Source organism: Pipistrellus kuhlii, unplaced genomic scaffold, assembly GCF_014108245.1.
Source record: "Pipistrellus kuhlii isolate mPipKuh1 unplaced genomic scaffold, mPipKuh1.p scaffold_m20_p_13, whole genome shotgun sequence".
Lineage (NCBI taxonomy): Eukaryota > Metazoa > Chordata > Mammalia > Chiroptera > Vespertilionidae > Pipistrellus > Pipistrellus kuhlii.
In genome coordinates, this window is record NW_023425438.1 from 26,490,485 (window position 1) to 26,517,653 (window position 27,169).

Consider the following 27,169-nt stretch of genomic DNA (forward strand, 5'->3'; position numbering starts at 1 on the left):
AGCCTGGGGTACGGAAGAGTCCTTGACGAAACTGAAGGCCCTTCCTTGTGCTCAAGCCAAGGCAGCAGCCACCACCTTACCAGGGTAGTATTTTGTAGTCAACTTGGCCAGCATTTATCTTCCATGGCTGTCTAGTCCCAAGGGTGCAAGCTCTGCGCATGTCTCCAGCCGGGCTCCGAGGGACTTGGCACAAGCACGGATTGGCTGTGCTCTGCAATGCGAATGCCGTGTTTGTTAGCATGACTTTTTCGCTTTTGTGTCTACACTGGCAGTTCAGTTCTGTGCCTTCTCAGTCCTACTCATGCCCCCTCTTTCCCCTCATCTCCCTTTTGTAGAAGCTCAAGGCCTAAAAGTGTGCACATATGTGGTAAACTTGAACTACCAATTGTCAACCTGATGAAGCCATTTAGCTGTACCTTCCTTTTCCTCTGCACATTTCAATGCTCCTCACTGGGAGTTGGGTGGTTAATCAGAGGCTGGAATTAAGCACGGAAGCTCATTACTAGAGGCAGAAAGTGCGCACATCCGATTGTCCCATTTCCTAGCTATTGTTCAGCAGCTATTGTTCACAGGCCCTCACTGTTCTTTGCTGCTGTCACTCAGGCTACAGAGACACAGGGGTGTGTGCTGCCTTCGCCCTCTCAGGATATTAATTCTCTCCTTCCTGGGGCTGGCCCTCTCTAATTCCTGTAAAAAGGCTAATCTCTAATTACTGTCTCTTTTTTTTTTTTTTTGCAACTATATATATCTTCAAGCTTTACCTGCCCTTGCTGATATTACAAAATTACTTTCCTTCCAAGAACATGATATTGTTTGATCAGATTGATATTTTCATCATGGCATGAGGGTAAAGTTATGACATTTGAAATAGTTGGCACTCTTATGCGTCAAAAGAAACCCAGTTGTGTGGCTGGCCATGAAAAGATGATTTGGGGCTTCATACATTGTTAATTCCCTCTTTGATCTTGATTTTGAAATCTGATGAAAGAGTTAGACATACTACTTTTCTTGGCACTTCCGACCCTGATCAATAGCATGACCATTTAGCTGGTACCCAGCCAGAAAGCTGGGAGCCATTCTGGATTCCTCTTTCAACCTCATTGCCTACATTAGGGCTCATCCCGTCTTTTAATCCATCAATATCCTTTTTATTCTTTCTGCTGTTGTCCAGTGTATGCCATGAGGAATCATTTTTCACTTGAAATTCTTTAATACCCTAATTGGACTTCATCTCAGCTAGTCTTGTCCCATCCAAATTATTCTCCACATTGCTAGAGTGATCTATAAAACAGAAATTGGGTCTTGCCATTGCTCATGCCTCAGTATAGAATGAATTTGGTGCAGAAAAATCTTTGTGATCTGACTTCTGCCTTTCATGTCAGCCCCTGTCCTGCTCCACTTGTCCCTTACATTCTAGGCTCAAGTCCCTCTGAATTGATTCCATCTCCCTGAATAAGACAAATGTCTAAACCCAGGTTCTCTGAATGGAAGTTCCTTACCACCTCTGCTGTGAATCCACAGGCCTCAATCTTAGCTGTTATTTGGCATCATGAATGAGTGAGTGAGTGAATAAATATTGCCTTCTGATTTCCTTAGCTGGTAACATCTGGACACTTATGGTTGGCTTACCCTTAATGAAGCTGAGAATTGTATCCATATATATATATATATAATTCCCACACACACACCATTGATGTTTGCCATTACATAATGATTTGGATGGGATCAGCATGTACAATACTTTAGATGTCCCAGTGATAAATCTATTTCTGCTTTTGGTCTGTACCATCTCTAGTGATCGTTTTAGTTACTGTTGTAACATTTTTAACATACAGCTTTAGAAATAGATGGGAGTGATTCAAGATTTTCGGGGTAGATTTATTTTTCTAGAATAATGGTAACTGACCAATGAGAGGGGATATGATGAGGATTTATTGAGTATTTGTGTGGACTTGCCAAAAACGGATCCTCACAAAAATGTCAGTGTCACATATGTGAGGCCATTTTAGTGCTCTAGAAGTGTGTTTTAGTTACTTGACAAATAGTTGGGAACCTACTAATTACCAAGTCTATAGGCTCACAAGTAAAGCATTTATACAACTATTTTTGTCACCATTGGTTTTGATAATCCGTTGACATGTTAACTTGAGCAGATGGGGAGCTAGTCATCCTGATTACAGAGATGGTAAGCTGGGGGCAATGACCTTGAGGAGCTCCACAATATATATACTATCACTGCAAGACGTGAGAGGGCTTAGAGCTGTGTTATGAAAGGGTCTTGTCAGCTCACGTAAGGGTCTTGTCATCCATCTATCTGTTAATGAAAAGTAAAGTTTACGTGATCCTGACTCACTCCGGAACCATGAGCAAAGTGAGTCCCTGAGACCCCTACTCCAGGGAGAGAGAGCGAGCGAGCGAGCAAGCGAGCGCGAGCCAGAGGTAAGACAGGGACTTCCTAGATCACACTAGTAGGGGATAAGAAAAGCACGGGGTCCAGAAAAGTCTCACTGGAACCCAAACCCAAAGAGAAGAAAGAACAGGAAGCAGACTATTCTCTTGATGAAATAACGGGAGCCCTATTGTGTTTCATTTATGTCATGACTCACAGTATTTCAAAGTGAGCTGTCCATAACTTTCAACACATTCCTTGGACTACTTTGTGATATTCCAAGTCTCACAATCCTTGGGATGTTGTTACAGATGCAGCGCCTTGTGTCACTGCCACACCACACTGATGTGCGGGAGTGTGACTAACACTCTCCTGGGCCACTCCAACCATCTTCCCAGGGTGCCCTCGTCACCTTGAAGGCCCGGGAGCTGCATGATGGGCACACTGAACAGGAGGAGACCTTTAGAGTCTAAACAAAAAGAAAGAAATTATGTAGTGTAAATTGAGAATAGTACCAGGCCCACAGTTAGTGTCTTGAGGGGTAGTAACACGTAGTGGGAGCTCATGTTAGCTAGTCTTAATAATCTTTTAATTGACCGCGTTTAGGAGAGTCCTAACATGTAAGAGGAGCTTAGCAATTGAGAGCTGTTTTGACTAAGATACGATATCTCAAGAGTCTTCCACCCACTGAGGAGACAAACAAGTGACAGACTGCAACCCTTAGCCTCCTGTGAAGGAGAGAATGGCCATTGTCCTGATCCAGATTTCTGTCTCTTTGGTGTGCTGCTCTGCCTGGCACACAATGCTCTCACCTGCTCTGGGCTGTTGTTTCATGGGTCAGGGCCCTCATTTCTGTTTCCTGGCAATTTTATTCTTTCCTGGTGTGTCTGCCTAAAGTTAAGTGCAGAATCTTTACCTGTTGTGTTGCTGAGAAAGCTTTTATTTTCCTTCCGTAATTTCTGCAAACCACCTTCTGCCAATTTTATTCTCTGTGGGATGGTGTCTGGGTTTTCATGGGGGCAGCATGCTGGATCTCTCTGCTCGGAGAGCAATCTGTTCTTTGGACCATTGCCCTGTACCTGCCCGTTTTGTTTGCTGGCTCCGCTCGCATTGTTGCAGTAGGATGTTTTGGGTATTTTTAAATTCTATTCCTTTTGTTATAAAGAGTAATTTCCTATTCGGAGGTGGAAAGATGGATGTCTTTTACTTAGACCACAGGAGGGCTTAAGAGAGAAAACTCTGAAATCGCTAAGTGCTCTAAATCATGTGGGTGACTTGTCCTCATTTGCAAAATCTGCACCAGAGCCATCAACAGAAATGTTGCTTTGCAGCTTTCCAACATCAGGCTTCCTCTGCTTCAGCACTAGTGCCATTAGGGCCTGGATAACTCCTTGTGTGGGCTGTCCTGTGCTGTCAGGTGTGCTGCAGCATCCTTAGCCTCTTTCCCCACTAACTGCCCACAGGAGCCCATGCTGACAACTGAAAATGCCCCCCCTGGGGGAGGGGCAAATCACCCCGAGAACTGCTGCTCAGATAATAAACATCTGGGAATGAACTGACAAACAAGTTATAAAATGTGTAGCAAAAACATCCGTGATGACAGCAAATACTTATAGAACAGCGATTTTCAACTGGTATGCTGCAAAAATTTTGAAAATGCATTGCAATACCTGACCTTTTCCCCCTTCGACTGTCAAATCAAAGTATGACAACAGCCCACACCTGATTAAACTTATTAAAAAAATTGTGTGTGTGTGTTATATGTATATATATATATATATATATATATATATATATAATTTTTTTTTTTTTTTTACAGAAAAGGGAGAGGGACAGAATGAGAAACATCAATGAGAGAGAAACATCAACCAGCTGCCTCCTGCACCTCCCCACTGGAGGATGTGCCCGCAACCAAGATACATGCCCTTGACCAGAATCAAACTTGGGGCCTTTCAGTCCACAGGCCAACGCTCTATCCACTGAACCAAACCAGTTTTGGCATACCTATTTTTGTGTGTGTGCCACAGAATTTTAATAATTAGTTTCTGTGTGCCGTGAGAGTAAAAAGGTTGGAAATCAGTTTCAGAGTGCTTAATATGGGTGAGGCACTGTTGTAAGAGCGTTTTTCATATACTTAGCCTCACTCAGAGAGAGAGTATTATCATACCATATTACCCACATTTTACAGATGAGGAAACTGAGGCACGGAGAGATCATGTACTTGCTAAGTGCCAGATCAAGAATCTGAGCCTAGGCAGTGTGACCCTGGAGTCAATGAGCTGGACTTACGCGCAGCCCTCTCTCTCAGCAAACCTTGGACTACGATAGATACCCACCTCACACAGCATGCGGCGTTACCTCCCGGAGGTGCTTAGCAACAATGATTTTAATGAGTGATTATCTACAAATCCAGGAAATTATTTAATGTAAGTCAGTATTGAGTCAATTCAGACTCTCGTAGGGGTGTCGAACTCAATCAGAGAAGGGGCCAAAATCTAAAATCCGGCCTAAATCGCGGGCCGAATGCTTTACTGAACAGTCATAAACTGTCATTGTGATGGAAACGCAGCGGAGTGCAGTGATGACAGCGCGGTGCGGGCCACATTGCCAGGCCTGGCGGGACGGATTTGGCCCGCGGGCCTTGTGTTTGACACATGTGGGAATTAGAGAATAAAAACTAAACTTTTCTCTGAATACAATCAACTACTCTCTATTAGAGCAAAGCAGAGAGTCTCTGCATTGCTAAGCCCATTTGCAGGAATCTTTTGGAAGAAGTTTGTCAAGGTGACCTTTCTAGTCTCTCATCTTGGGCTTTGATTTGTGTGGTATTGCAGTTCTGCAAATGTCAGAATGAAGATTGGTAAATTGGAACAGAATATTATTTGCAGGCAAATTTTGTTCCATTTTACCAATCTTCACTCTGACATTCAGAGAATACACAACCATCCGCTCTTGCCCTATGGTAAGGAAATAAATACTGAATTCCCCCTCTCTCTCAAACTAGGTATGTGTTCTGATGAGGTATAGTTTGACCTACCTTCAGGACTTATAAAAAATTAAACATCTTTAACTAACAGGAAACCACTTTAGTCGATCAATTTTCAGACTTCCATCATTGGTTTCCTATAATAGATAAGAGGGCTGGGCTCTAAAGTTTCTTACAAGTGCACTTGTCTGATCTATATCAAAATGGGAAGCCTGCATTTTATGTAATAAAATGCAAAGACAGTACTATTATTCTTGTTAAAGGTTTTTTTCAATGTGTACTCTGGAAGTTTCCATTCTTTTGCCTTCCAAAGTATGAATCAAAACAATGTTACTAAAATAGCCAGAAGCTATTATTCACAATAGCTTCATCTTATCAGTTCTCTTAAAATTCATATTGTGAATTGTAATTATTTTATGCTGCGAGACTATAAGTAATACATTTTCTTTTAAAAATTGTATGGCTCCATTTTTTTCTTAATTCTTAAGAAGTTAGTGATTTTGATTTTAAGGACGATATTAGAAAATGTCCTAAATCTCTTTTCCTGGAAGGCTGTCCAGAAATGCTGTGTTACAAGGGATAGCAGAACCAAACATTTATCCTTTTCAGTGGTACGAAGGGATAGCTCTTGTTCCCTGATCCAGGCTGTTTGCTCACACCACAGAATTCGCGGTTTCTATAATGAGTACTTGCCTCCGGGTAAGTAACCTGTCATTTACCTCCCACACAATCTTGATGTGGAGCAGTACTTTGCTGTTGCCCTTTAGGATGGACTGACCTGATACCTATAGTAATTTGTGGATTACTTTATCTGTATAGAAAGTGGCTAATGAGTACTCAGATCTCTATGGAATGGTAGGGTTATACAGGTATCCTTTTTCATAAATGTAGAATTTTTAAAAACTGCAGAAAACAAAGCTAAGCAAAATGGGATTACTCAGAAAATAGAAAGTGACTTTCTTAAGGTTGTTTGAAATGATTCTCCCAATTGATGGCCAGCACTGGGTTTCCACCATTTTGAGCTCCAAAGTTGCCAACAATTCCAAGCACCGAGTTACAGGAGGCTTAGTATATTTTTATGAAGCTGTCTTCAGAAAATAGCGTGATTGATAATTGTAGAGCTTGCAAAGAGCTAAGTCTTCATTAGTACGGAAGTACTATTCAAGTATAGTTTACTTGAAGGTCAAAAATGATGGCCAGTCCAGGACAGATTTTTCCAAGTCCAGAATTTTAAAAAACAAACAAATTACGTTGCCCACATGAGTACAAAGTCAATACTCCTGATTCTAAAAGAGTACCTTTTCTTTTAAAATGGTTATATCTCCAAGCAGTTTATTCTTTCACAAAAATCTGGCCCATGTATATTGCCCTCACTTAGGAGATAATAATACTATGCACTCTACATATGTTTAAAAAGAACTTTTTATAAGATCCCAAGGAAAGTATTTTTATAAGATCCCAAGGAAAGTATATTTCATAGTTCATCTGCTTTCTGAAAGTGGGAAAATATTATACACTGTCTACATAGTAACTGAATGGCTGTTCTTTCCAGTTGCTTCTATCAATAGATAGTTATATACATTACCTTAGATTTCATGTTACAAATTTTGTTGCAATGGCGAGGCATTGGGATTCAGTCTTACTATACATTAGGGACATATGACAACAGAAATTAAGTTTTATCCAGTTGTTGAATCAGAAAAACCTAAGGTCTGAGAGATGTGGAAGTCATGGAGAGAACAAAATCCTGAATGGAGAACTCTTTTGTAAAATACTGCATTAGGCATAAGAATCGTCTCAGAAATTGAACTATGCCACTTGGGTTGGGAGGTGAATTTTAAGCCATTTATAAATTACTGGATTTAATTCTTTCGATGGTGAACATAAGGTAGACTCTGACATATAAAATTATTACAAAAGAGCAATGTTCAAATCAGTGTTGCTCAGTTGAAATGATCATTATGGTTCAAGGCAAATATGTAATTTTCTCTTATGTGAGGAATCTGTGTGGCTTATTTAATAACTGCTACTATTTCATAGGTTCAGGAAAGTGTCACAACTGCCTATTATCATTGCTACTCAGATCTTTATTCTGCCTCCAAAAGTTAGAGTGAAAATTAGACCAGTACTATCACAGTAGAGAACCTAGTTCTAGGAAAATGGATTGATGAGAACTAAAAAACTTATTTTTTTTTTTTTGTCTCCTAAAATTAAACATGTAGACACTGAAATCTCGGGGCTATTTTGTGAATTTTCTGTATTTTTAAAATGTTGCTATTCTTTAGGACAGTTGTTCTCAACCTTTCTAATGCTGTAACTCTTTAATACAGTTCCTCGTGTTTTGGTGACCCCCCAACCATAAGATTATTTTCATTGCTACTTCATAACTGTAATTTTGCTACTGTTATGAATTGTAATGTAAATATGTGTTTTCTGATGGTCGTGACCCACAGATTGAGAACCACTAGCAGGGTCACCTAAGACCATCGGAAAACAGATGTTTACATTACGATTCATAACAGTAGCAAAATTAGTTATGAAGAAGCAACAAAAATTATTTTATGGTTGGGGGTCACCACAACATGAGGAACTGTATTAAAGGGCCACGGCATTAGAAAGGTTGAGAACTAATGCTTTAGGTCAGCATTCTTTATTGAAGGTTTTAGTGAAAGTTGCCAGAAAGGAGAAAGTATGTTCAAATAAGTTCATCTTGGTTCTGATCATTTTTAGTAGAATTACAGTTTGGCCATGGAAAAAACTGGGATTTAGGAAATTTTTTTAATTTTAGTTATGTGATATCTCTAGTTCGAACTAGTACAGAAATTTAGGGGTCAGCTTGATTATTTGACATTTTGACAACTATTAATATGTATATGTCCCAGGTAAAACAGTTACTGTGATGCAATAGTGACCCCTTCACTCCTACATACAGGGTGCAGCAAAAGTGGGCTTATAGTTGTGAATAAATGAAAGTTTATTCTTGTATTAATTATTGTATTTTCCATACAAACAACTATAAACCCACTATTGCCTCACCCTGCATTTTTTAAATGTGCAAAAAAAAATTTTTTTTTTTTTTTTAAGAATTTGCTCTAGCATCTGTTTTTGAGTATTGTTAAATATATTCACCCAATTTGTGTTTGACAAAAGGGCATCAGACTCCCAAACGCGTTTCAAATAATTTCTGTTAAGTCCTGAAGTTAAATACTTGGAAGACTTGTGGTATTTCTGTTTCTCACAAGTAAAACCCACAAAATAAACTTGTCTATGTAGCTTCAACTTTTTAATTTTAGCATCTTCTACCACTTTTTGATACTTTGAGAATTAGTTAAAACTTTGCCAGAACCTACTTTAAAAATCAGTATTATTATATACCATCATCAATAAAAAAGAAGGAAAAATAATAAATAAAAATACACACACACACACACACACACAAAAAATCAGTATTAGCTCTAATACACAGACTTCTGTTAGTGTTCACTTTTTCCCTGGTCACAGGTGCATGTTACAGCTTGCCATTGTGGTCATTGTGGTGCCATTTCATTTCGCTTCTTGTTCTGTCTGCTTTCTTGAGACTTGGGAAACGGTATTTTTCTGAGTGATTGTACCATATTGTTCCAAATATAAGGCCACCCAGAATAGAAGGCAACCTCCAGCTAGAGACAGCTCAAATGTGGAGAAAGGCTGGGGGCCCCGAGCCCGGCGGGTCTTGCAGTGGTGGCAAGGAATAGGACGCTGCCTGCCCACTCTGCCGGTGAGTGAAGACAGCCCACTGTTGCATTTGCTTGTGTGTAACCCAGGTGGCTTGTGCTGCTCGAGGAAAGCTATGCTGGGGGTAGAGAACGGTCTGTGTTCATGAAAGCTGCTGTGGGTGTAAACCTGGGGAGGGATGCTGGGAGTAGTCTTTCATCTCCTAAACAGTCATCTCTAGGGTTCCCCCCCCGAACTTGAGGGTGAAAGTTGAGTGACTGGAGCACAAAGGTAGCCTGCACCTTCATGAAAAGGCATTTAAGAGATCAGTGGCCATGAAAATGAACAGTTAGACACACTCAGATGTCTGTTGACCAGCCTAGGAAATTATTCCCTGCCCTTTTTAGTTGACTGCGGCCTGGGAGACAGTGGTGCACTATGGGATCACATATACCTGAAATTGGGAGTCACCTAATTTCATTAAGGTTTTCCACTTTTTAAATCTCTTGTCTCCTGAACCAGCCATGTTATAATGTAAATGGGCTCAATCTTATTAAAATATGTTTTGCTCAGTAACACGTTTAAAAAAATACTTCAGTGAAAACATTTTAGTCAACGGTGTATTGACTGAATCTAGATAATTTCCCAAATTTTGGTCTCATTTTACTGAGCACATATCAATTTGTCCTTTTATTTTATGGGAAGTAAATGTGATAGAATGAGTTGCTTGATTCTGATACAGTCTAGAAACCTGTTTAGCACCTGCTGGTGTACAACTTTACCAGCACTTGGCTACCTTTGTGGCTTCACAAGAACCACATAAACCACGAATCTTGATCCTTTCTGTGATTAGTCCATGGCTCACAAAGTGAATTTGAATTTTAATCCCCCAATGATACAATTCCCCTCTTTACTATTATTATCCTGTTTTTTAAAGAAACTTTTTAAATAAAATATTTGTATTTCTGAATAGATAAGGGTAGGACAGGACGCACCTTAAGTTTAAACAATGCTAAATTATCTACAGCTGTGGTTGGCAAACTGTGGCTCATGAGCCACATGCGGGTCTTTGGCCCCTTAAGTGTGACTTTTTCACAAAATACCTCGGCCTGGGTGAGTCTATTTTGAAGAAGTGGCGTTAGAAGTTTAAGTTTAAAAAATTTGGCCCTCAAAAGAAATTTCAATCACAGTACTGTTGATATTTGGCTCTGTTGACTAATGAGTTTGCCGAACCACTGATCTAGAGGGTTTGGTTAAGGGAAGATCCTTATCACTGACTTTAGAAATTTTCTTAAACTAAAATGGCCTGGAACATATGGAGGTCCCATTCCAAAGCAAAAGCATGCAAGGATCGATGTACCTCCCAGTTTGCCGGGTCTGGGAAGGGGACCTTTAAAAGAAGGACTGGGAGGAGGGGAGCCCAGAGGTGGGGAGGAGTATGGCCAGCCAAGACAGATTAGCAGTCAGAAGAAAGACTAAACTGCAGTGGTGGGTCCTGAATGAGAGGTTTGAAGTAAACTCTGTGTAACCTCAGAGGCCTTTTCACATGAGTTCATGAGCGTGGTGATAGCAGGGAAAGAAAATGATAGAGGACTAGAGCCTCCTTTATAATTCCTTTGTTTTGGAAACATCTGATCTCTTCAGAAGAGGAGGATGTCCAAAATGTGGTGGTGGAGTTGGAGGGAGGGTGTGCCCACTGAGCCAACCTCAAATAGTTTCCCTTTTGTTGTTTGTATCAGGTACTACGTCTGATTTGGTCTTAAATACAAATAGAGGAAAACATACATTATAAATATTTTTTCCCCAGAGAGGGTTGGGACTGTTATAATTGGTTACCTTGTGTCATCACCTGCTATTAATTTAGTCATTAGTGGCAATGAAGGACAGAAACCGGAGAGGTCACCTATATGTCACACTCTTGTGGCTGTTCCCTGTTGGCTAGAGAGTTGGGCAGGACCTGATGTGTTTCCCTAACTCTCTGAGCAAGGAAAAGCACACGGTCTCCACTGGCTTGTTAGGTAGTGAGGATAGCCTTCAAGGAGGTAAGCAACAGGGAAGAGAAAACATATCCCAAATCGCATGCATAATAACTTTTGTAAAAATCAATGGGAAGTGTCAATTTCTTTAAAAACAGCATGGTTTGCATAAAGCCCAAACCTAAGACAGGCTGCACTCAATTTTCCCTTCCCATCCCTAAAATGCACAACACGGAAGCTCTTAGAGATGCTGGAAAAGAAAAGTTCCAAACCACACACGATGCTCCTTCTCCAGGGATTAGATCCATGGGGTCCAAGAGAAACAGAGCAGTTGTCAGTCTCTTAGGCATGAAAAAATCTCAGTTTGTTGGACAGACATTAACATCTCTCAGGCCCTTTGAGTGTAATGATCACCCATACACGGGTGAAATTCCCATTCGACTGCTTTTTGTGGGAGTTAGATAACTGCTACTCTTTTTCTTCCCAGCTCCTTTAGTGTCTCTGCAAGCATTCCCTAGAAAAAGTCGGTTTGATTTTCCCCCAGTTCCGTATGGGTGACAGTGACTCTCACAGGCCAAATTAACCATGGCAGCTTCTGGTTCCTCAGCAACTAAGCTGCGGAGTCACTGAACTACAAATATGTAATCTGATCCATTTTGTTTTTCATATAAAAAAAAAAACACCCAAAAAACAGAAAATAAGAGGAATTTGGTTAAATCTCTTTGGAATATGTTCCACTACAGGTCTTCCCTCAAAGAAGTATTTCTTATAAGAGAGAGAGTCTTATAAGAATGTGATGTGTCTGCATTTTCTGAGACATATGGAATGAGGCATTTGTCTTGCTGAATGAGCATGTTAACTCAGCTGCAGAGTAACTCACACATTCCCTACACTTGAGTATGGTTAAGTTTCAAAAAATCATTCTTGAAATGCTTACTGCTCATTCCTTAGGGGGCTTTGCTCTCTTTGGTAAATTAGAGATGACATCTGGACATGCGTAGAGATGGTTCTTGGTTAACTTTTCTTGCTGGTCAAGCAGCAAGTACACTGCAATTAACAGGTAGACAGTATTGTAGGGGGAACAAATTTTAACAAAATGGCTGATTCTCATTTGGCAGTGAAATTGAATGACATCTGTGCCGTTATAAACGACTTTTGTTTTAATAACAAAGTTGTTGATTTTCTACTAAGGGTTCTTTTAGGTTGTCATCAGGGGCTGATGGGAATAACAGTTCACCCAACTCTCCAGCTAGCTTCAGTGGACATACCACACCTTCTCAGCAGCCTGAACCCGTGGTACATTCTCTTAAGGTAACCAACTGTGTACAACCATTTACCAAGAAAATCAGTTGTGTTGTGATTTGTTGCTGTAGTCTAGTAGTCCTCAGTCTTGTTTTAACCATATAGACTATTTTGTTTTTACCCCTAATGGTGTAACTTTAAGTTTTGAACTACGATTTTAATTTTTTAACAATGGGTTTGGGTACTTATGGTTGAATCGCTAGTGTTATTTTGTTTTGAGTAATGTGATTCATTACCTGCATCGAGTTGAATTTGAAGTCTGATATGCATGTATATTCATTGTGTAAGATAATGTTACCGGTATTTTATGTGCAATGTTTGTAGCATGGGTGTCTTCAAATAGAGGGAGTTCATAGTTGGCCAAAGGAAGGAAGGATATCATATTTTTCTTTCTTTATGCAAATGAAGCACATTGTGCCACTTACTAAAAGAAACTATTGAAACAAACAAAACCTACTTCCCCCTCCATAAAATAAATTAGGTCTTCAAACTCTAGTTATTGTTCCTTTATAGAATATTACAAAAAAGGTATGAGATCTTGCTCATACAGCTATTTTATTTTTGGCTTTTCCTTAAAATTCTGTAATGACTTCAAAAAAGACATGGCTGAAATTTATCATTTAATTTTCTTTACCAATAATGAGCTTTCTAATAAGTATCATAAGTAAAATTAATCAAAATATTTCAGAATAGAAACAAATACAATAAAAATTAATCTTAAAATTGAGACGATTCCTTGAAATTTTCAGTTTCCAAGTATAAAACGATGTCCTTTAAATCAGTAATCCCTAACATGCAGCCTGATGAAGTATTCTGAGCATGAGGTAGGTAGAGTGCTTCAGCCTGCCACATGAGGTTCACAATTTTTCTAAAATTATTTTGGATTCAGAAGGATTTACCCACAGATGGCAGATGCATCCTTTTGGAGTGGGCCACACTTCCCCTGGCATGTCTAAGGCAAATAGATAGATGAGGACTTCAGAGTAGTTATTTGGAGTTGGTTTAGTTTTAGTAGATTCAGCTCCCTCCTTGTATTTTACTGTCCCTTAGATCAGTGGTTGGCAAACTCACTAGTCAACAGAGCTGCAAACATGTGGCTCGCGAGCTGCAGTTTGCAGACCACTGCCTTAGACGAAGTGAGCTTGCGTCTCACAGGCAGCAGTTGGCTGCTGATGAGGGAAGGGAGCAGGACCACGCTGGTGGCCAGTGGCAAGGCGCCTGGCATTTCCTGTCTTGGTTGGGACAACACAAAGTGAGCGACTCATGGGACAACAGAATGAGGCGGCCCTCCTCTGGCGGGTGCTGGTTTATTGACTGGGGAACACTTGCTCTCTGCTTCAGCATTTGAATGCTGCTTAGCATGAACAGCATGCTAACCGTGCTGTCACTTGAGCAGAAGCCAAGCTCTAGCTACCTGAAAAGCATTTTAGAGATGAAAAAGTGAGAGTGGCTTCAATCTTGTAGTGCTAGTGTCCTTACAAACACCCAAAGTAACTCATTTTCCCATTGAAGGATGGTTCAGCCTGCTGCCTTATTAAAGGGCAAGTGCAGTTTGAATCAGATCAGCGGAGTGGGTCGCACTGCATTCCTGCCCAGATTTCTCACTACGGCTGTGTTAATATGGCCGGAAAGAAATGGGGCAGGCAGGGAAGAGCTCTCCAACTCTCTCTAAATTCATGCTCTAATTCTCATAAAAATTTACCTCTAGAGAGGAAGATATTATGTTACATTATAATCAGGACACATAAGTCCTCACTGGGCAGCTGGCTAATACTGAGCAACTAAAGTACCTTTATTGGATAACTGGAGGCTTTTGAATATATAATATGTTCGCTTCCATGGGTTCACTGTGTCTGAAGCAGAAATATGTGCAAACACAGCCTATGGGAAATGCATCGGAATACTATCTCAATGTTAAAAACATGCAATCACTCAACATTTTGTATTTAAAAGCCGCTGATCTAGAGCATATTTATATCATAAGATTTTTCTATTCTGAAAGGAATAATTAGGACAATGGCTCAGTTTCTCATTTTTTGATAATTTCAAAATTTTTTCTCTAGAATTTAATAACTGGTCATGGATGGGGGAAGAGTTTGAAGGCGGTGTGAGAAATTAGCTCACTTAAAATACCACATTTTTCTTGTTTTTAAAATTCATGCTAACTATTAATTGGAGCTTCACTTCATTTAGTAGAAATTAACTGATTTGAAGCACTCTTCTCTGAGGTGCATAATAAATCAAATTTGTAAGTAAAGAGCTTGTTCAAAGAGTTCTGTAAGTTTTCTATGAATATTCACTGAGCATAGTTAAGGATTTCCTCTAATGGATGTAAACTGACTCTAACTTGAGTAAAAGGGCCAGGCTTTCATTCACTACCCTGTTTCCTCGAAAATAAGACAGTGTCTTATATTAATTTTTTCTCCCAAAGTTGTGCTAGGTCTTATTTTCAGGGGATGTCTTATCTTTCCATGTGCTTGTCTTATTTTCAGAGGATGTCTTATTTTCGGGGAAACACGGTACTATCATATGATATGGTAAAGAAGCAATATCTACATTATAACAATGGCTTGAACTTTTGAATTAACCAGAAAGTAGTTTGTAAATTAGATTCTCTATTGCAGCATGAACTCTAGAGAAAAACCCATGCAGTCACAGTATATATGAATTTAAAAGGAAGGCTCATTTATTTTGGCTCAACTGTTCACTGGTGCTAATTCGCAGGTGACACCTTTAGGAGTGGCCATTAGCTCCAACAGAGGACAACAGAACAAGGAGCTTAGCAATGTCAGGGGGGATTCTATAGCTCTTAGGAAAAGTATTATTTATGCTACATTAATGCTTTGATTTATAAGCTAACAGAAGAAAACAGCAAACTGCATTCTAAGCCCAAGTTTTGTATTTTAGAAAGTATTGACATGAAAATTTATAGACATTTTAAAAGGAATATTTTTTCATGCTATTAAGCAGTAATGAAATCTAAAATTGTTTAAAAGCATCTCATCCCTAGATACTTTGTTCTAATGAAAAATATTTAAAGTGTTGCTCATATATTGTCACTATAAGGAGTCAGTGTTTCTCATTGCTAATATCAAAGAACCATCCACATGTACCTTTCCTAGCCACTAAGAATGCCCCGGCAAGAACTGTGAGGTCAGTAGAGTTAATATTAACAAAAATTCTTATGTACATATTCCTGGGTTCTGACCAGTTTCACCATCACTATCATCTTTTCTATAGGCCGTGTCTACATATCATTTGGACTGTCTGGTGTATAATTAATTATATTGCTCATTTTTACAATGGAACAAGAATTATTGACTTTAAATCATTGACAGGTTATCTTAATGACCCAATTAACTAAATGTATCTAATTATTTTAGACATTAATTCATTCAAGAGACTCTTAGTAATGCAATAGATTGCTTTTAATGGCCATCTGAAATCAAGTAGAATTGATTCCAGCTAGGTTTCACAATAATAAACTATTTTAAAAGATTTTGCCATATATGTATCCACTCTGATATGCAGACATGGAGAAAACTAAAGCTTTTACCAAGTCGAGCTGCTTGCTGGTTTTATTCTATAACTAACAAGGTTTTTTTTTCCATGTGAAATTTGCTTCTCTTTTTCAACTAATCCAGGTCTTGGATGTTCAGGAAACTATAGATCGTCAACAGGGTAAAGAGTATGAACAGGACCTTAGTGAGACAGAAAAAGCTATAGTCAGAGAAATGTGCAATGTAAGTTTAATGTGCTTTGTTGTGTATTCTGTGTTCCAAGCCCCATCATGGCATAGTTATTGCTTTATGAATATCTACTTTTAAAAACGCTGGACAAGCGCCCTAATTACATGAAAATAAAATCAACCCCTCTTATTATCACTTCAATCATGTTATAAAATATTCAGGTAAGCAATAAGCCATTATGTTGCAGAATTATGAAAGTTTCTAAATTGTCTGTTGTCTAAAATGTATTACTAAATACATTTTGATAAAATAAATGGGTTTCTGTTTCATACTTTTAAGAAGTTCCTTAGAGATCAGTGTTTAAACCCTGTGATAAAGAAAACAGACTTCTTTGGATTTGTTTGTAAATATACTTGGGGGAAAAGAATTGTCATCTTAATATTTGCTGGGTTCATGCATATTATGTGTGCTTCATGTCATGCAAAGTAATATAACCACGGAAAGGTAAAGATATGTTCAGGAGATAGACATACACATCTAACTATGAAATTATAGAGGAACACAGTAAGAACATGACATGCTACTTTCATGATACATATTTAATGTGATCATTATGTGTCTGACTAAATTTTAACTATTTCAGTAATATGCATATATGTATCATTTAATCAAGAATATAATAGTGAAGGTTTAGAAAGCTAAATAGAATGTTATTAGAAAGCTAAATACTGTAGAGTATTACAGAGGAACACATTTGTTAAAAACAAAAGTCACATTTTGATATTAGTTAACTTACAACATGCTTTCCACATTCTTTTTTTTTTTTTAATATATTTTATCCATTTTTTTACAGAGAGGAAGGGAGAGAGATAAAGAGCTAGAAACTTCAATGAGAAAGAAACATCAACCAGCTGCCTCTTGCACACCCCTACCGGGGATGTGCCCACAACCAAGGAACAGTACATGCCCTTGACCGGAATCAAACCTGGGACCTTCCAGTCCACAGACCGACGCTCTACCACTGAGCCAAACCGGTTTTGGCTTAATCACTCATTTTAATTGGCTTCATATATTTAATATTTTTAACCTTAGATTCTTTATCCATTAAGATATCAAAATCGTTTAGAAATACCCTTAAGCTTTAGGCTATCAGGACCAGATGTTCTCAGACACTTACCAATCTCTTGGAGGTCTGGGCATTTTCTATGTGCTAGGAAAAGTGTTTTAGTCTCCTGCTTGTTTGTATTGTGGCTGTTTTTATTTCACGAATATCTGTTTTTGTCTGTTTTCAAAAGTCATTAGTTTTAGATGGCATGATTTCCTAAAGGCATGATTTCCTAAATGCATCACTGTTTACCTTCTGTAGCTTTTCAGCCTGTCCTTAAGGTTTTCAGTTTGAATATTTCCCTCAGAGAAGTTTAAGGATTTGGGCCACACACCTAGGAATGCCTGTTGCTTCTCATCTATTGTCTCTGGAATGAGAAAGTCCTGACAGACTAGGAAATTGTAGAACTCGAGGGGGCCACCGAGGTCATCCCCCAGTGGGTCTCCACAGAGAAGTCTGTGGAGCTCCTTGGTAATTCAGAGGTCTGGGTTTTACCCCAGACCATGGACAATTTGGATAGCATCTGCTGGGTAAGAACCCCAAAAATGCATGTTATGTCCCAAAATTTTGTTTATTGCTCAACTTAAGGTACTTGCTCAGATTGGAATAGTTAATTGGGAAGGAGTAGACCCAGAAATCCTGAGGACTAGTTCTACTTCCCCAATTAAAGCTGGGGATTCCTTTCCTCAAGAATGAAAAGCAGTGCACATTACGTCTCCATTGTGCTTAATGCCGGAAATTCTGTAAAGAAATGCCAGGATTGTCCCTTTTCTTGCCTCTTTTTAAAATTTTTAGATGAAAGATTTCTAGACATCAGAAATTTTATTTCTTAATCACATCAGAGACCTACCATGGGTTGTAACTTGATTGGTTTGTATAGATCTTTTTGTATAGATCTTTTTGTTTACCTATATTTAAAAAAAATGTGTCAGAATATATTTTCCTATATAAAAAAGCTTTCCCTCCTCGTTTGCCTTTACACATTCTCTAGAAACCTTTTCAAACTCTCAATTGTAGTGATGCCCATAATTTGAAAAAAAATAAACCAGCCCAAGTCTGACTGTTAGCATTCATATTTGGAAAGTACTTAAAAGTCAAGGAAAAAGGTGTTGATTCAAAATATTGGCATCACCATTATGAATTATATGAACATTGAAAAAAACAAAGCAAATACTGGAGAAAATATGTTTTATGTTAAGACATTTGCATGGATAAGTAATTTCTTAGAAACTCACTAAGATTGTGAAACCTATTAGAGGAACTATGTGCTTTTATAATAATGTAACAGAAATACAGAACTTTCTCATGATGTAACATCAGTTATAAGACTCAGAACTTAACAGAAGTTTTGCCTTAGTTTCTGGTAGTCCTCCTGAAGATAAGTTGTTGCCATCTATACAATGAAGGACTTGTTCACATCATGTTAATAGCATGAAGGGCTCTATTTCTATTCTCTTCCCAAACTGTACCACAGAAATACACTGTTTTATTGTTTTAATCTTAGGTTTCTCTGTTTGACTCTCGAATTCCATGAGAACAGTTTAAATATTTGATTGGTCATTAACCTGTTCTCCTCTTAGATAATAGGTGAATCATTGGCTTAGCTCAATTCTGCCTGCTCTATTTCCTTTTACCACGTAGCCCATGGCAACCTACACTTGAGTATTGAAGACGGGTAACATTGAATTATAACCATCTAATTCTTTGTGTCTGTGACTGAGGTCTTGAGTTTACCCTCTACTTCTAAATCAGAAATTTAAAGCATGCTGGATAGATGTAATTATATTTACAATTTAAGGGCAAGAAAGAGATGTTATCTTGGCTTCCTGATCAGATGTTTGTAACTCTTTGCAGTCTAGTTATTAAGACTGAGACTCTCCTAATTCCCTTGTTATACAGCTTGAGCCATTTATTGCTATGACAGTCCTTTCCAATAGTTGAGGACCATAACAACAACTCTCCAAGTGGGACAGGACATTTCTTTCACATAGGAGTATCTGCTAGAACCGTGGTTGGCAAACTGCGGCTCGTAAGCCACATGCGGCTCTTTGGCCCCTTGAGTGTGGCTCTTCCACAAAACACTATAGCCTGAGTGAGTCTATTTTGAAGAAGTGACGTTAGAAAAAATTTAAATTTAAAAAATTTGGCTCTCAAAAGAAATTTCAATGATTGTACTGTTGATATTTGGCTCTATTGACTAATGAGTTTGCCGACCCCTGTGCTAGAACATAGAGACTAATAGTTGCATTGGCTTACAAATGAAAGTAGACAGAACCCTGTATTATTCTTACTTGGTATCTCTGTGGTATCTGCTCTATTTAAAAGGAAAACAACCAGAGTCTCTGAATAATTAATGAACTAGCTGGTTTTGTGTTCATGATACAAGTCATGTAAATTTTTGTGGAATTAATCAATGTGAGCATAGTCTTTATAGTGAAATACCCTGGGAGGGTTATAATTGTTACTGTGTGTGTGTATACGCATGTTTTCCAATTACTACTAGTATATTAATATATCATTGGTGATTTCAGTAGTTTTACCTTATACTTATGTTATTCTTCAGCTCACCTTTACTACTATCCCTCTAAAATAGCCCAATTTTGAGCATGTTGTAATTGTATAATTGTATCTAGTTCAGTGGTTCTTGAATTTATTCTTACCTTTTCCCTGCATGTGGACGCTTTCTGTTTTGGCAGTCTGAGAGATCGTACTGTTTTGTAGCTAAGATTTATGATTGGAGCCCCAAACTCTACGAGGAGGAGAAGAAGGGAAATTTACTAGTGGCCCCAAAGCTATCAGCTTAGGACTTAAATAGCGCAAGATCAAACCTTCTTCATTTTCCTTTGATATCCCTTGTAACAGAGGTATAAGATAGGGACAAGGATGATTTTGCTTAAGGATTCTTTAACTCTAGCATGCATTAGAATCACATTGGAAGCTTTTAAAAAATACAGATGCCTGCACCTCACCTCCACCAATGCAGTCAACCTTCGAGGGTAGGGGTTTTTGTTTAGCATGCAGCTAGAGTGGAGTATCATTCAAATACCTAGGCTGAGTGGGCACATCATTCTTTAATTTTGACCCTGGTTCCTGACAAGCCTGATGGTCCAACAACCTAGTAATTCTTGTGATTTAGAGGCTTGCACCACATTTTACTCACTTTGTGTTTGAGCTCATTTGTGTGGCTATTGTGTCTCTTGTCTTCACATTCATCTTTGCCCCTCTCATAGATCTCCCTTAAAAACTCACATATCTGTGTGGAAGAGAACAATTAAGATGTTTTGTTTTCTTTTAAAGGTTGTGTGGAGGAAACTTGGAGATGCTGCAGGTTCGTGTCCTGGGATTAGGCAGCACTTGTCTGGAAACCAGTATAAAGGACCAATGTGAGAAACACTCTTTTCAAACATGAGATCACCACTGCCAGAAATAGGTAACAGAAAAGGAGAAGAAAAAGTGGATTTCCGCAAACCTGAACTCATGGAGTGATTGCACATATTTTCCCTCTAAAAACCTTTAGTATAACTAAAGCTGTATTTTATGTCTTTCGCTTTGATGTCTACAATAGTCAGTTTCAAACAAAGGTAGCTTTGAAAATCACCATTTTGGTACCAATATTTTCATTAGAACTAAAATGTTTTTGACTCCTTAGATTATAATTGGGAAAAACGCATGATTGGAAGGGTACAATAGAGCCTTGGTGTTTGATAGAGTTGACTGATTGCATTTAACGTGGGAGTTTCCTACCATGTTGTATTGAAAAGTAGAAGAGGTAGGTGTCTTCCAGCTTCCCAAGTTTGAGACTTGAGTACCTAATTGTTATATTTTAGTCAACAAAATACTAGTTCCTGCTGCATAATTTAGATGCAAGATAAGATAAGAAGGTTCCTGGGGTTTTGTTTTCAGGTGCTAAAATATCACATAAATTCTTCTTAACAGCTGGTAGGTAGCAAGACTTTATATAGAGTGCTTATCAGAGAGGACCACTTATTTCAAGTGATCAAAATAAATATATCTCTTCTTTTAATCCTGATGTATTTTTCATGAAGACATGCCTTGGGGACATGTCTATATTCAGTGTATACCCATTGATGTTAATATTACCAATTTCAATTGAAGAACAAGCAAACCTAATTTTTCTAAGTGTTTTCAGCTGTGAGATGTCAATTTCTACAATTTAGTTTCTAGACATGCTGTTATATTTAATAAACTTCATGTAAATTTTAAAATATTGCACTGCATTTATGAAAAGCTTTCTTTGTCTACAGCAGCTATCCAATGTTTTATGAAACTGGCGCATGCCCTTCATTATTGAGGCTTAAAAGCTTTGTTCAGGCTGCTTGAGGTTTGAAAAAGGTGTGCTAGCTTTGCTTAATTTCTTATTTTTGGTATATATAATATTAGACTGTGTGTATTGGAAATGCTATGATAGGTATTTTGTGTTTATTCAAATGCAATGACAGTTTCCTGTATGAATGTGCAAAAGGCCTGTGATAGAATGCTAAATTTTTACTGTGGTTTAAGGTTATAAAAGTAGGAATGCAACAATTCCCAGTTAACAGATTTCTCCTAAATTACTCTATTGTTTTTAAATGGACTCATTAGCTTAATAATTGTTATTGATGAAGGAATTTTGTTAGTTTTTAGAATGTTGTGATGAAAAACCAGTACTCTGCTTTCAGAAAACATTTATGAATTAATTTACTATAGAATAATCTCTAATTCTCATAATTGGGTTATAATTTAAGGCTATCTTTCTTTTATATCTTTATCAAGAATTACTACTTTGTAAAAGAAAATTGCTTGCTTTATTTACACCTTCTCTTGTTAGAAAAGCTTTCATCCTTAAGTTGTTGTATTCCTACACTCTGAAGACATTTAACCCTTTGCACTCCGAACCATTCTGGACATTGGCTACCAGCTACTCGAAGCTACTTTGCAAAACGTGCGTTAACTCAATTCCCCGTAATCACTAATAAACTGCAATGTCCCCTGAGAGGGGACATCCGAGTGATGTGCTAGAATTCCGATGTCCCCTGAGAGGGGACAGCGGAGTGCAAAGGGTTAAAATAAGTTTTTGTGCCTGCAGAAGCTAATACAAGGAACACTGGTCTTTTGACAAAATACTTGTGTAAATTTTGATACTGTATTAAAACTATTTTTTTAAAGTTCTGCATAAAATTGAGTATCAAGTATGTGTTCATCTTAGCACTGGTAATAAATTATTTAATCTCATGGTGGTAGTGTTTTTGTTTTTTTCTTCTTCTTCAAAATGTTTTTCTTATATGAGTTTTCTGTAATCACTAAATACCATCATGCTCTTGTGTGGTGATAGCAATACAGATGACTTATCTTAAATATAAAACAAAGGCATGTTTTTAAAAATGCTCCCAGGGGATTTGGTATTCAGATACAACTCACTATTCTTTGTATAATGTGTAAGAGTTTTAGAATATTTAAAATTAGTTTGTTACAAAACCTTTATTTGTTATTTTAGTTCATATAGGTTAAAATTAAACCTAACTGAACTCCATTATTTAAAAACTAGAGGCCCGGTGTACGAATTTCGTGCACTGGGGGTGGTCTCAGCCTGGCTTATGCCCCCTTACAGTCCAATAAATGATGGTGGTAAAACTGCAAAAGAATGAAAATAGGCTGCTATCTGACATCTTATACAAATATTAACTCAAAATGGATTAAGGACTTGCATATAAGACTAGTTGCATATAAGACTAGGAAGAGTAAGATACATAGAAGAAAACATAGGATCTAAATGTATGGACCTTGGTGTCAGTGGGGTCTTTAACCACAAGGCAAGAGAAATAAAAGCAAAAATAAATGAATGGGACTACATCAAACTAAAAAGCTTCTGCACAACAACAAACCCATCAATAAAACAAAAAGGAAACCAATCCAATGGGAGAAATTATTTGCAAACCATAACTCTAAGGGGCTAATATCCAAAATATAGAAAGAACCCATATGACTCAACAACAAAAATACAATCTGATTTAAAAGTGGACAGATAGGTTGAATAGACACTTTGCCAAGGAAGACATCTAGATATACAAATGACCAACAGATTTGTGAGAAAATGCACAAAATCACTATCTAAAAGAAATGAAATCAAAACCACAAGAGATACTGTCTATTATCAATAAGACAAGTAAGTTTTGGAGATGTGGAGAAAAGGAGAACCCTGTACACTGTTGTTGGCACTGTAAATTGGTACAGCCACTATGGGGTACAGAATGGTGGTTCTTCAAATTATTAATCATAGAGCTACCAGCAATCCCTCTTCTGTGTATTTACCCAGAAAATTTGAAAACACTTATTCATAAAGATATACATACCCCTACCTTCAATGCAACGTTATTTACAATAGCTAAGAAGTAGGAACAACCCAAGTGTCCTTTGACAGATGATTGGATAAAGAACATGTGGTACATATATACAGTGGAATACTCCTCAGCCATAAAAATTATGAAGGACATATGATTTCACTCACATGTGTGATATAAAACATAAAAACAACAACAACAAAAAAAAAAACCCACAAAAAAAAACCCCAAAGTTCCAAACTTACAGATAAGACAACAGAATGGTGGCTACCAGAAGGGAAAGGGTTGGGGGGAAGATAAGGATAAAAGGGCCGAAACCGGTTTGGCTCAGTGGATAGAGCGTCGGCTTGCGGACTGACAGGTCCCAGGTTTGATTCCGGTCAAGGGCATGTACATTGGTTGGGGGCACATCCCCAGTATGGGGTGTGCAGGAGGCAGCTGGTCCATGTTTCTCATCGATGTTTCTAGCTCTGTCCCTCTACCTTCCTCTCTGTAAAAAAAAAAAATCAATTAAAAAAAAAAAAAGGAGGGTAAAAGGGACCAAATAGAACATGACAGAAGGAGACTGACTTTGGGTGGTGAGCACATAATATAGTATACAGATATACTGTACACCTGAATTTTATATAATGCCATTAACTTCTTTTATCCCCATACATTTAATAAATAAATTTAAAAATGTCTCTATAGCTTTACACAATTAGACAATATATTAGATTTAGCTAAATGAGATTGTCAATATTTGACCATTTTTAACCTATATAAGAGCAATTTCATTTGGTACAACCTCATGATAAGCAGATTTTTTGGGGGTGGGAATTAGAGAGTAAATAAAGCAAGAGAAGACATTACCATGTTGAGCTGAAGCCAATGTAAAATATGCTGTACTAAATGCACCATTGAATAAAGGCTGTTAGACTTAGGGAGGGAAACTTTGAGGCTCAGTGAGGTTAAGTTATTCCAACTCATGGAGCTAATTATAGAGGTAAATGTTGACCCTCCTGGCTCAGTTTCCTGACATTCCAAATGGAGATATCTTGCGGAGTTTTTTAAGATTCTTTAAAAAAAATATGGGTTTGTGTGTGTGTTTTTGTTTTGTTTTGTTAGAGTAGGGGGAGGAAGGAGGAGAGAGAGAGAGGAAAAAAAAAATCAATAAGAGAGAACCATTAACTAGCTGCTTATTTCACACCTCCACTTGGGAATGGAGCCAGAAACCCAGGCATGTGTCCTGACAGGGAATTGAACTATTGACCTTTCAGTGCATGGGGTGACTCTCCACCAACTGAGCCACACAGGCCAGAACTCCACAATTCTAAAGTTCAATGGTCTTAATGCTCCACAAGGAATAATAATAGTAAGTCTTACAAGACAGGACCCTAGACCCACGGGCTGTGGCAATTTATAACCACATCAGTACCGAGCGGCCTGTCCATCACATAAAAAGATTCTAGCTGCATTGTGTGTACTTCAAGCTCTGATCTTTAACCATCATCTAGCCCACCATAAGCCTTGGTATGGGAATCACAGTTGGTGATTGTGAAAATGGGGAGAGGGGAGGAAAGAGACATTTATCTGATTCTCACATAGGAATAGTATGTTTGAAAAACAAAATTTCAAAAACTCCTTAATCCTGTGTTTGTTTTCATGTCAGTGAAACCATTTGAGAATAAATACTTTTATTTCAAATTGGTGGAATGAGTACTTGCTGCAGCTTTCTCCTCTTGCCTCAATCCCTAAAAATGATTGAAAAGATATTTTGGTAAATCTATAATCACACTTGACCATAAGAAACTGTGTGGCCTATAGACCAGCAATGATGATGATTCTTGAAAGAAGAGAGACAATGTTTGCTTGAAGAATGAATCCACAATCAGGTACACAATGGAGAGTACTGCTGAGAAGTAAGTATGGCTGCAAGGGAGCTCTAAACATGCAAAGTCTGATCCCTGCATTGCACGGATTCTGAGGTAACTGACAATAGCCAGGCATTATGACTCCTACACATAACCTCTCACTCTTGGGGTCAGAAGCAGAACAAAAGAGATCATCTTCCCAGAGCAGTAACTAAGGTTATTTGAATTGGAGACACGGGGACAAAGTCTTCATGTTAGTAACATCTAGACAGTGGTCAGCAAACTGCGGCTCTCGAGCCATGGTTTGCCGCTCTATTGACTAACGAGTTTGCCGACCACTCGACTAGACTCTCAATTCCAATAATTACAGGCTGCTGCTGTTCCTTGTGATTAAGCCCCTATCCCAGTGCTTGGCAAACTCATTAGTCAACAGAGCAGCTCACCAGCCGCATGTGGCTTGCCAGCCGCAGTTTGCTGACCATTGACCTAGACCAAGCATGTTCAACTCAAAGGCTAACATGGGCCAAATAAACAAGCTTTAAGTTTATGTGGGCCACAAAAAACAAAAGCTTCAATTTTCATAGGAACGTAGGTTTATTTTAATAGAGACATGCTGAATACAAAGGGCTGAAATAAATGAGTAATCGATAATATAAAATAGAACATTTTATTAAAAAATTAATATTTCTTCTTGAACATTAACTTGCCAGACACTGAATAATTGCACCAAATAATAAGTATAACACAAATAAACCTATTTCTCTTGTTCTCTGAAAGTGAAATATTTCCTGTTTCACACACTAAACAAGTCAGTACAAGACTAATGACATGGTAATCGGCTGCTAAAATATTCACTGCTAGTATTAGTGGAGAGAAATGGTGGGCCTGTATGTAAGGCATTTAAGGGAAATGAATGCAACATGATTAATCAGTCAGTGAATATTGTAGTTCATTATTAATAATAATATATAACAGGATATTATAAAAATTAAGTTATGTAATTTTTATTAAAATGTTTCTTATATATCATTATACTGGCTGGGCCACAAAAATATTGATTGGGGCTGCAAGTTTGACATGCTTTGACCTAGCAAAAAGGGGACTCTGTGCCCAAATCATTAGGTACTGACATATTCTGCCCAAAAGTTGCTACACTATCTCCTTAATATTTAATGAAGAAAAGCTGAAATAGCTCCCAAGCACAGCATCCTGTCCTGCTTGTCCAACAGGCAAGATGTAAAATAAACATAGCAGGTAATAAGGAAATTTCAATCCTAAAATGAGTATGCAACCAAATATCACCCAACATTGGAGGGAAGCCACAACTATGAATCAAAAGCACAAAACTCAACAAAGAAAAGAATATGTACCAAGTAAAAGAATTAAGAAGACTTCGGAAGTACAGCCAATATTCTCAGAAAGATGGTAAATATTGCATTTATTTAAAAGAAATTTTACATCTCGGGAATAAAAAAAACCTCAATACATCAGCTATGTAGCAGAAAGGACACCTCTGAAAGCAATTTAGTGAGATTGAGGCCAAGAAACTTTGCCAGAATTTAGCAGAGCTTTTAAAGTCTGGAAGTTAAGAAAAATGGAGGCTTTGTTCTAAAGATTTCACTGTGCTTCCTCTCTCACATACTCTCTACCATTTCCCTTAATCCTCCCCTCCTTCTCTTTCCTAATGTTTTCTTAAATGCCCCATTTTATGTTTCAGTGTCAAAGGCTACCTAGAACCCTTTGGAAATAAGGATAAATAAATGAAGTATAGTCTCATTTTGTTAAGGTTTAGTTAAAACACAGATCTTCTCATTTTGCAATAGAGTTTCCCATAGTTT

The 27,169-nt window shown here is 38.0% G+C and overlaps 1 protein-coding gene across 6 annotated transcripts in view; it reads left to right on the forward strand.

Moving 5' to 3' along the window:
* Positions 1-21,368, forward strand: part of CCDC85A (coiled-coil domain containing 85A) — a 160,072-nt gene extending 138,704 nt beyond the window's left edge. For 2 of the 6 annotated variants that reach the window (XM_036435376.2, XM_036435377.2), the window contains one exon: positions 20,438-21,368. In XM_036435376.2, coding sequence (XP_036291269.1) covers positions 20,438-20,527 — 90 coding nt within the window. In that variant the 3' untranslated portion in view covers positions 20,528-21,368. Of the gene's footprint in view, positions 1-9,006; positions 9,133-12,235; positions 12,356-15,990; positions 16,090-20,437 lie in introns of all 6 variants that reach the window. The other 4 variants (XM_036435372.2, XM_036435374.2, XM_036435373.2 and 1 more) reach the window with 4 other exon arrangements.
* The last annotated feature ends 5,801 nt before the right edge of the window (positions 21,369-27,169 follow it).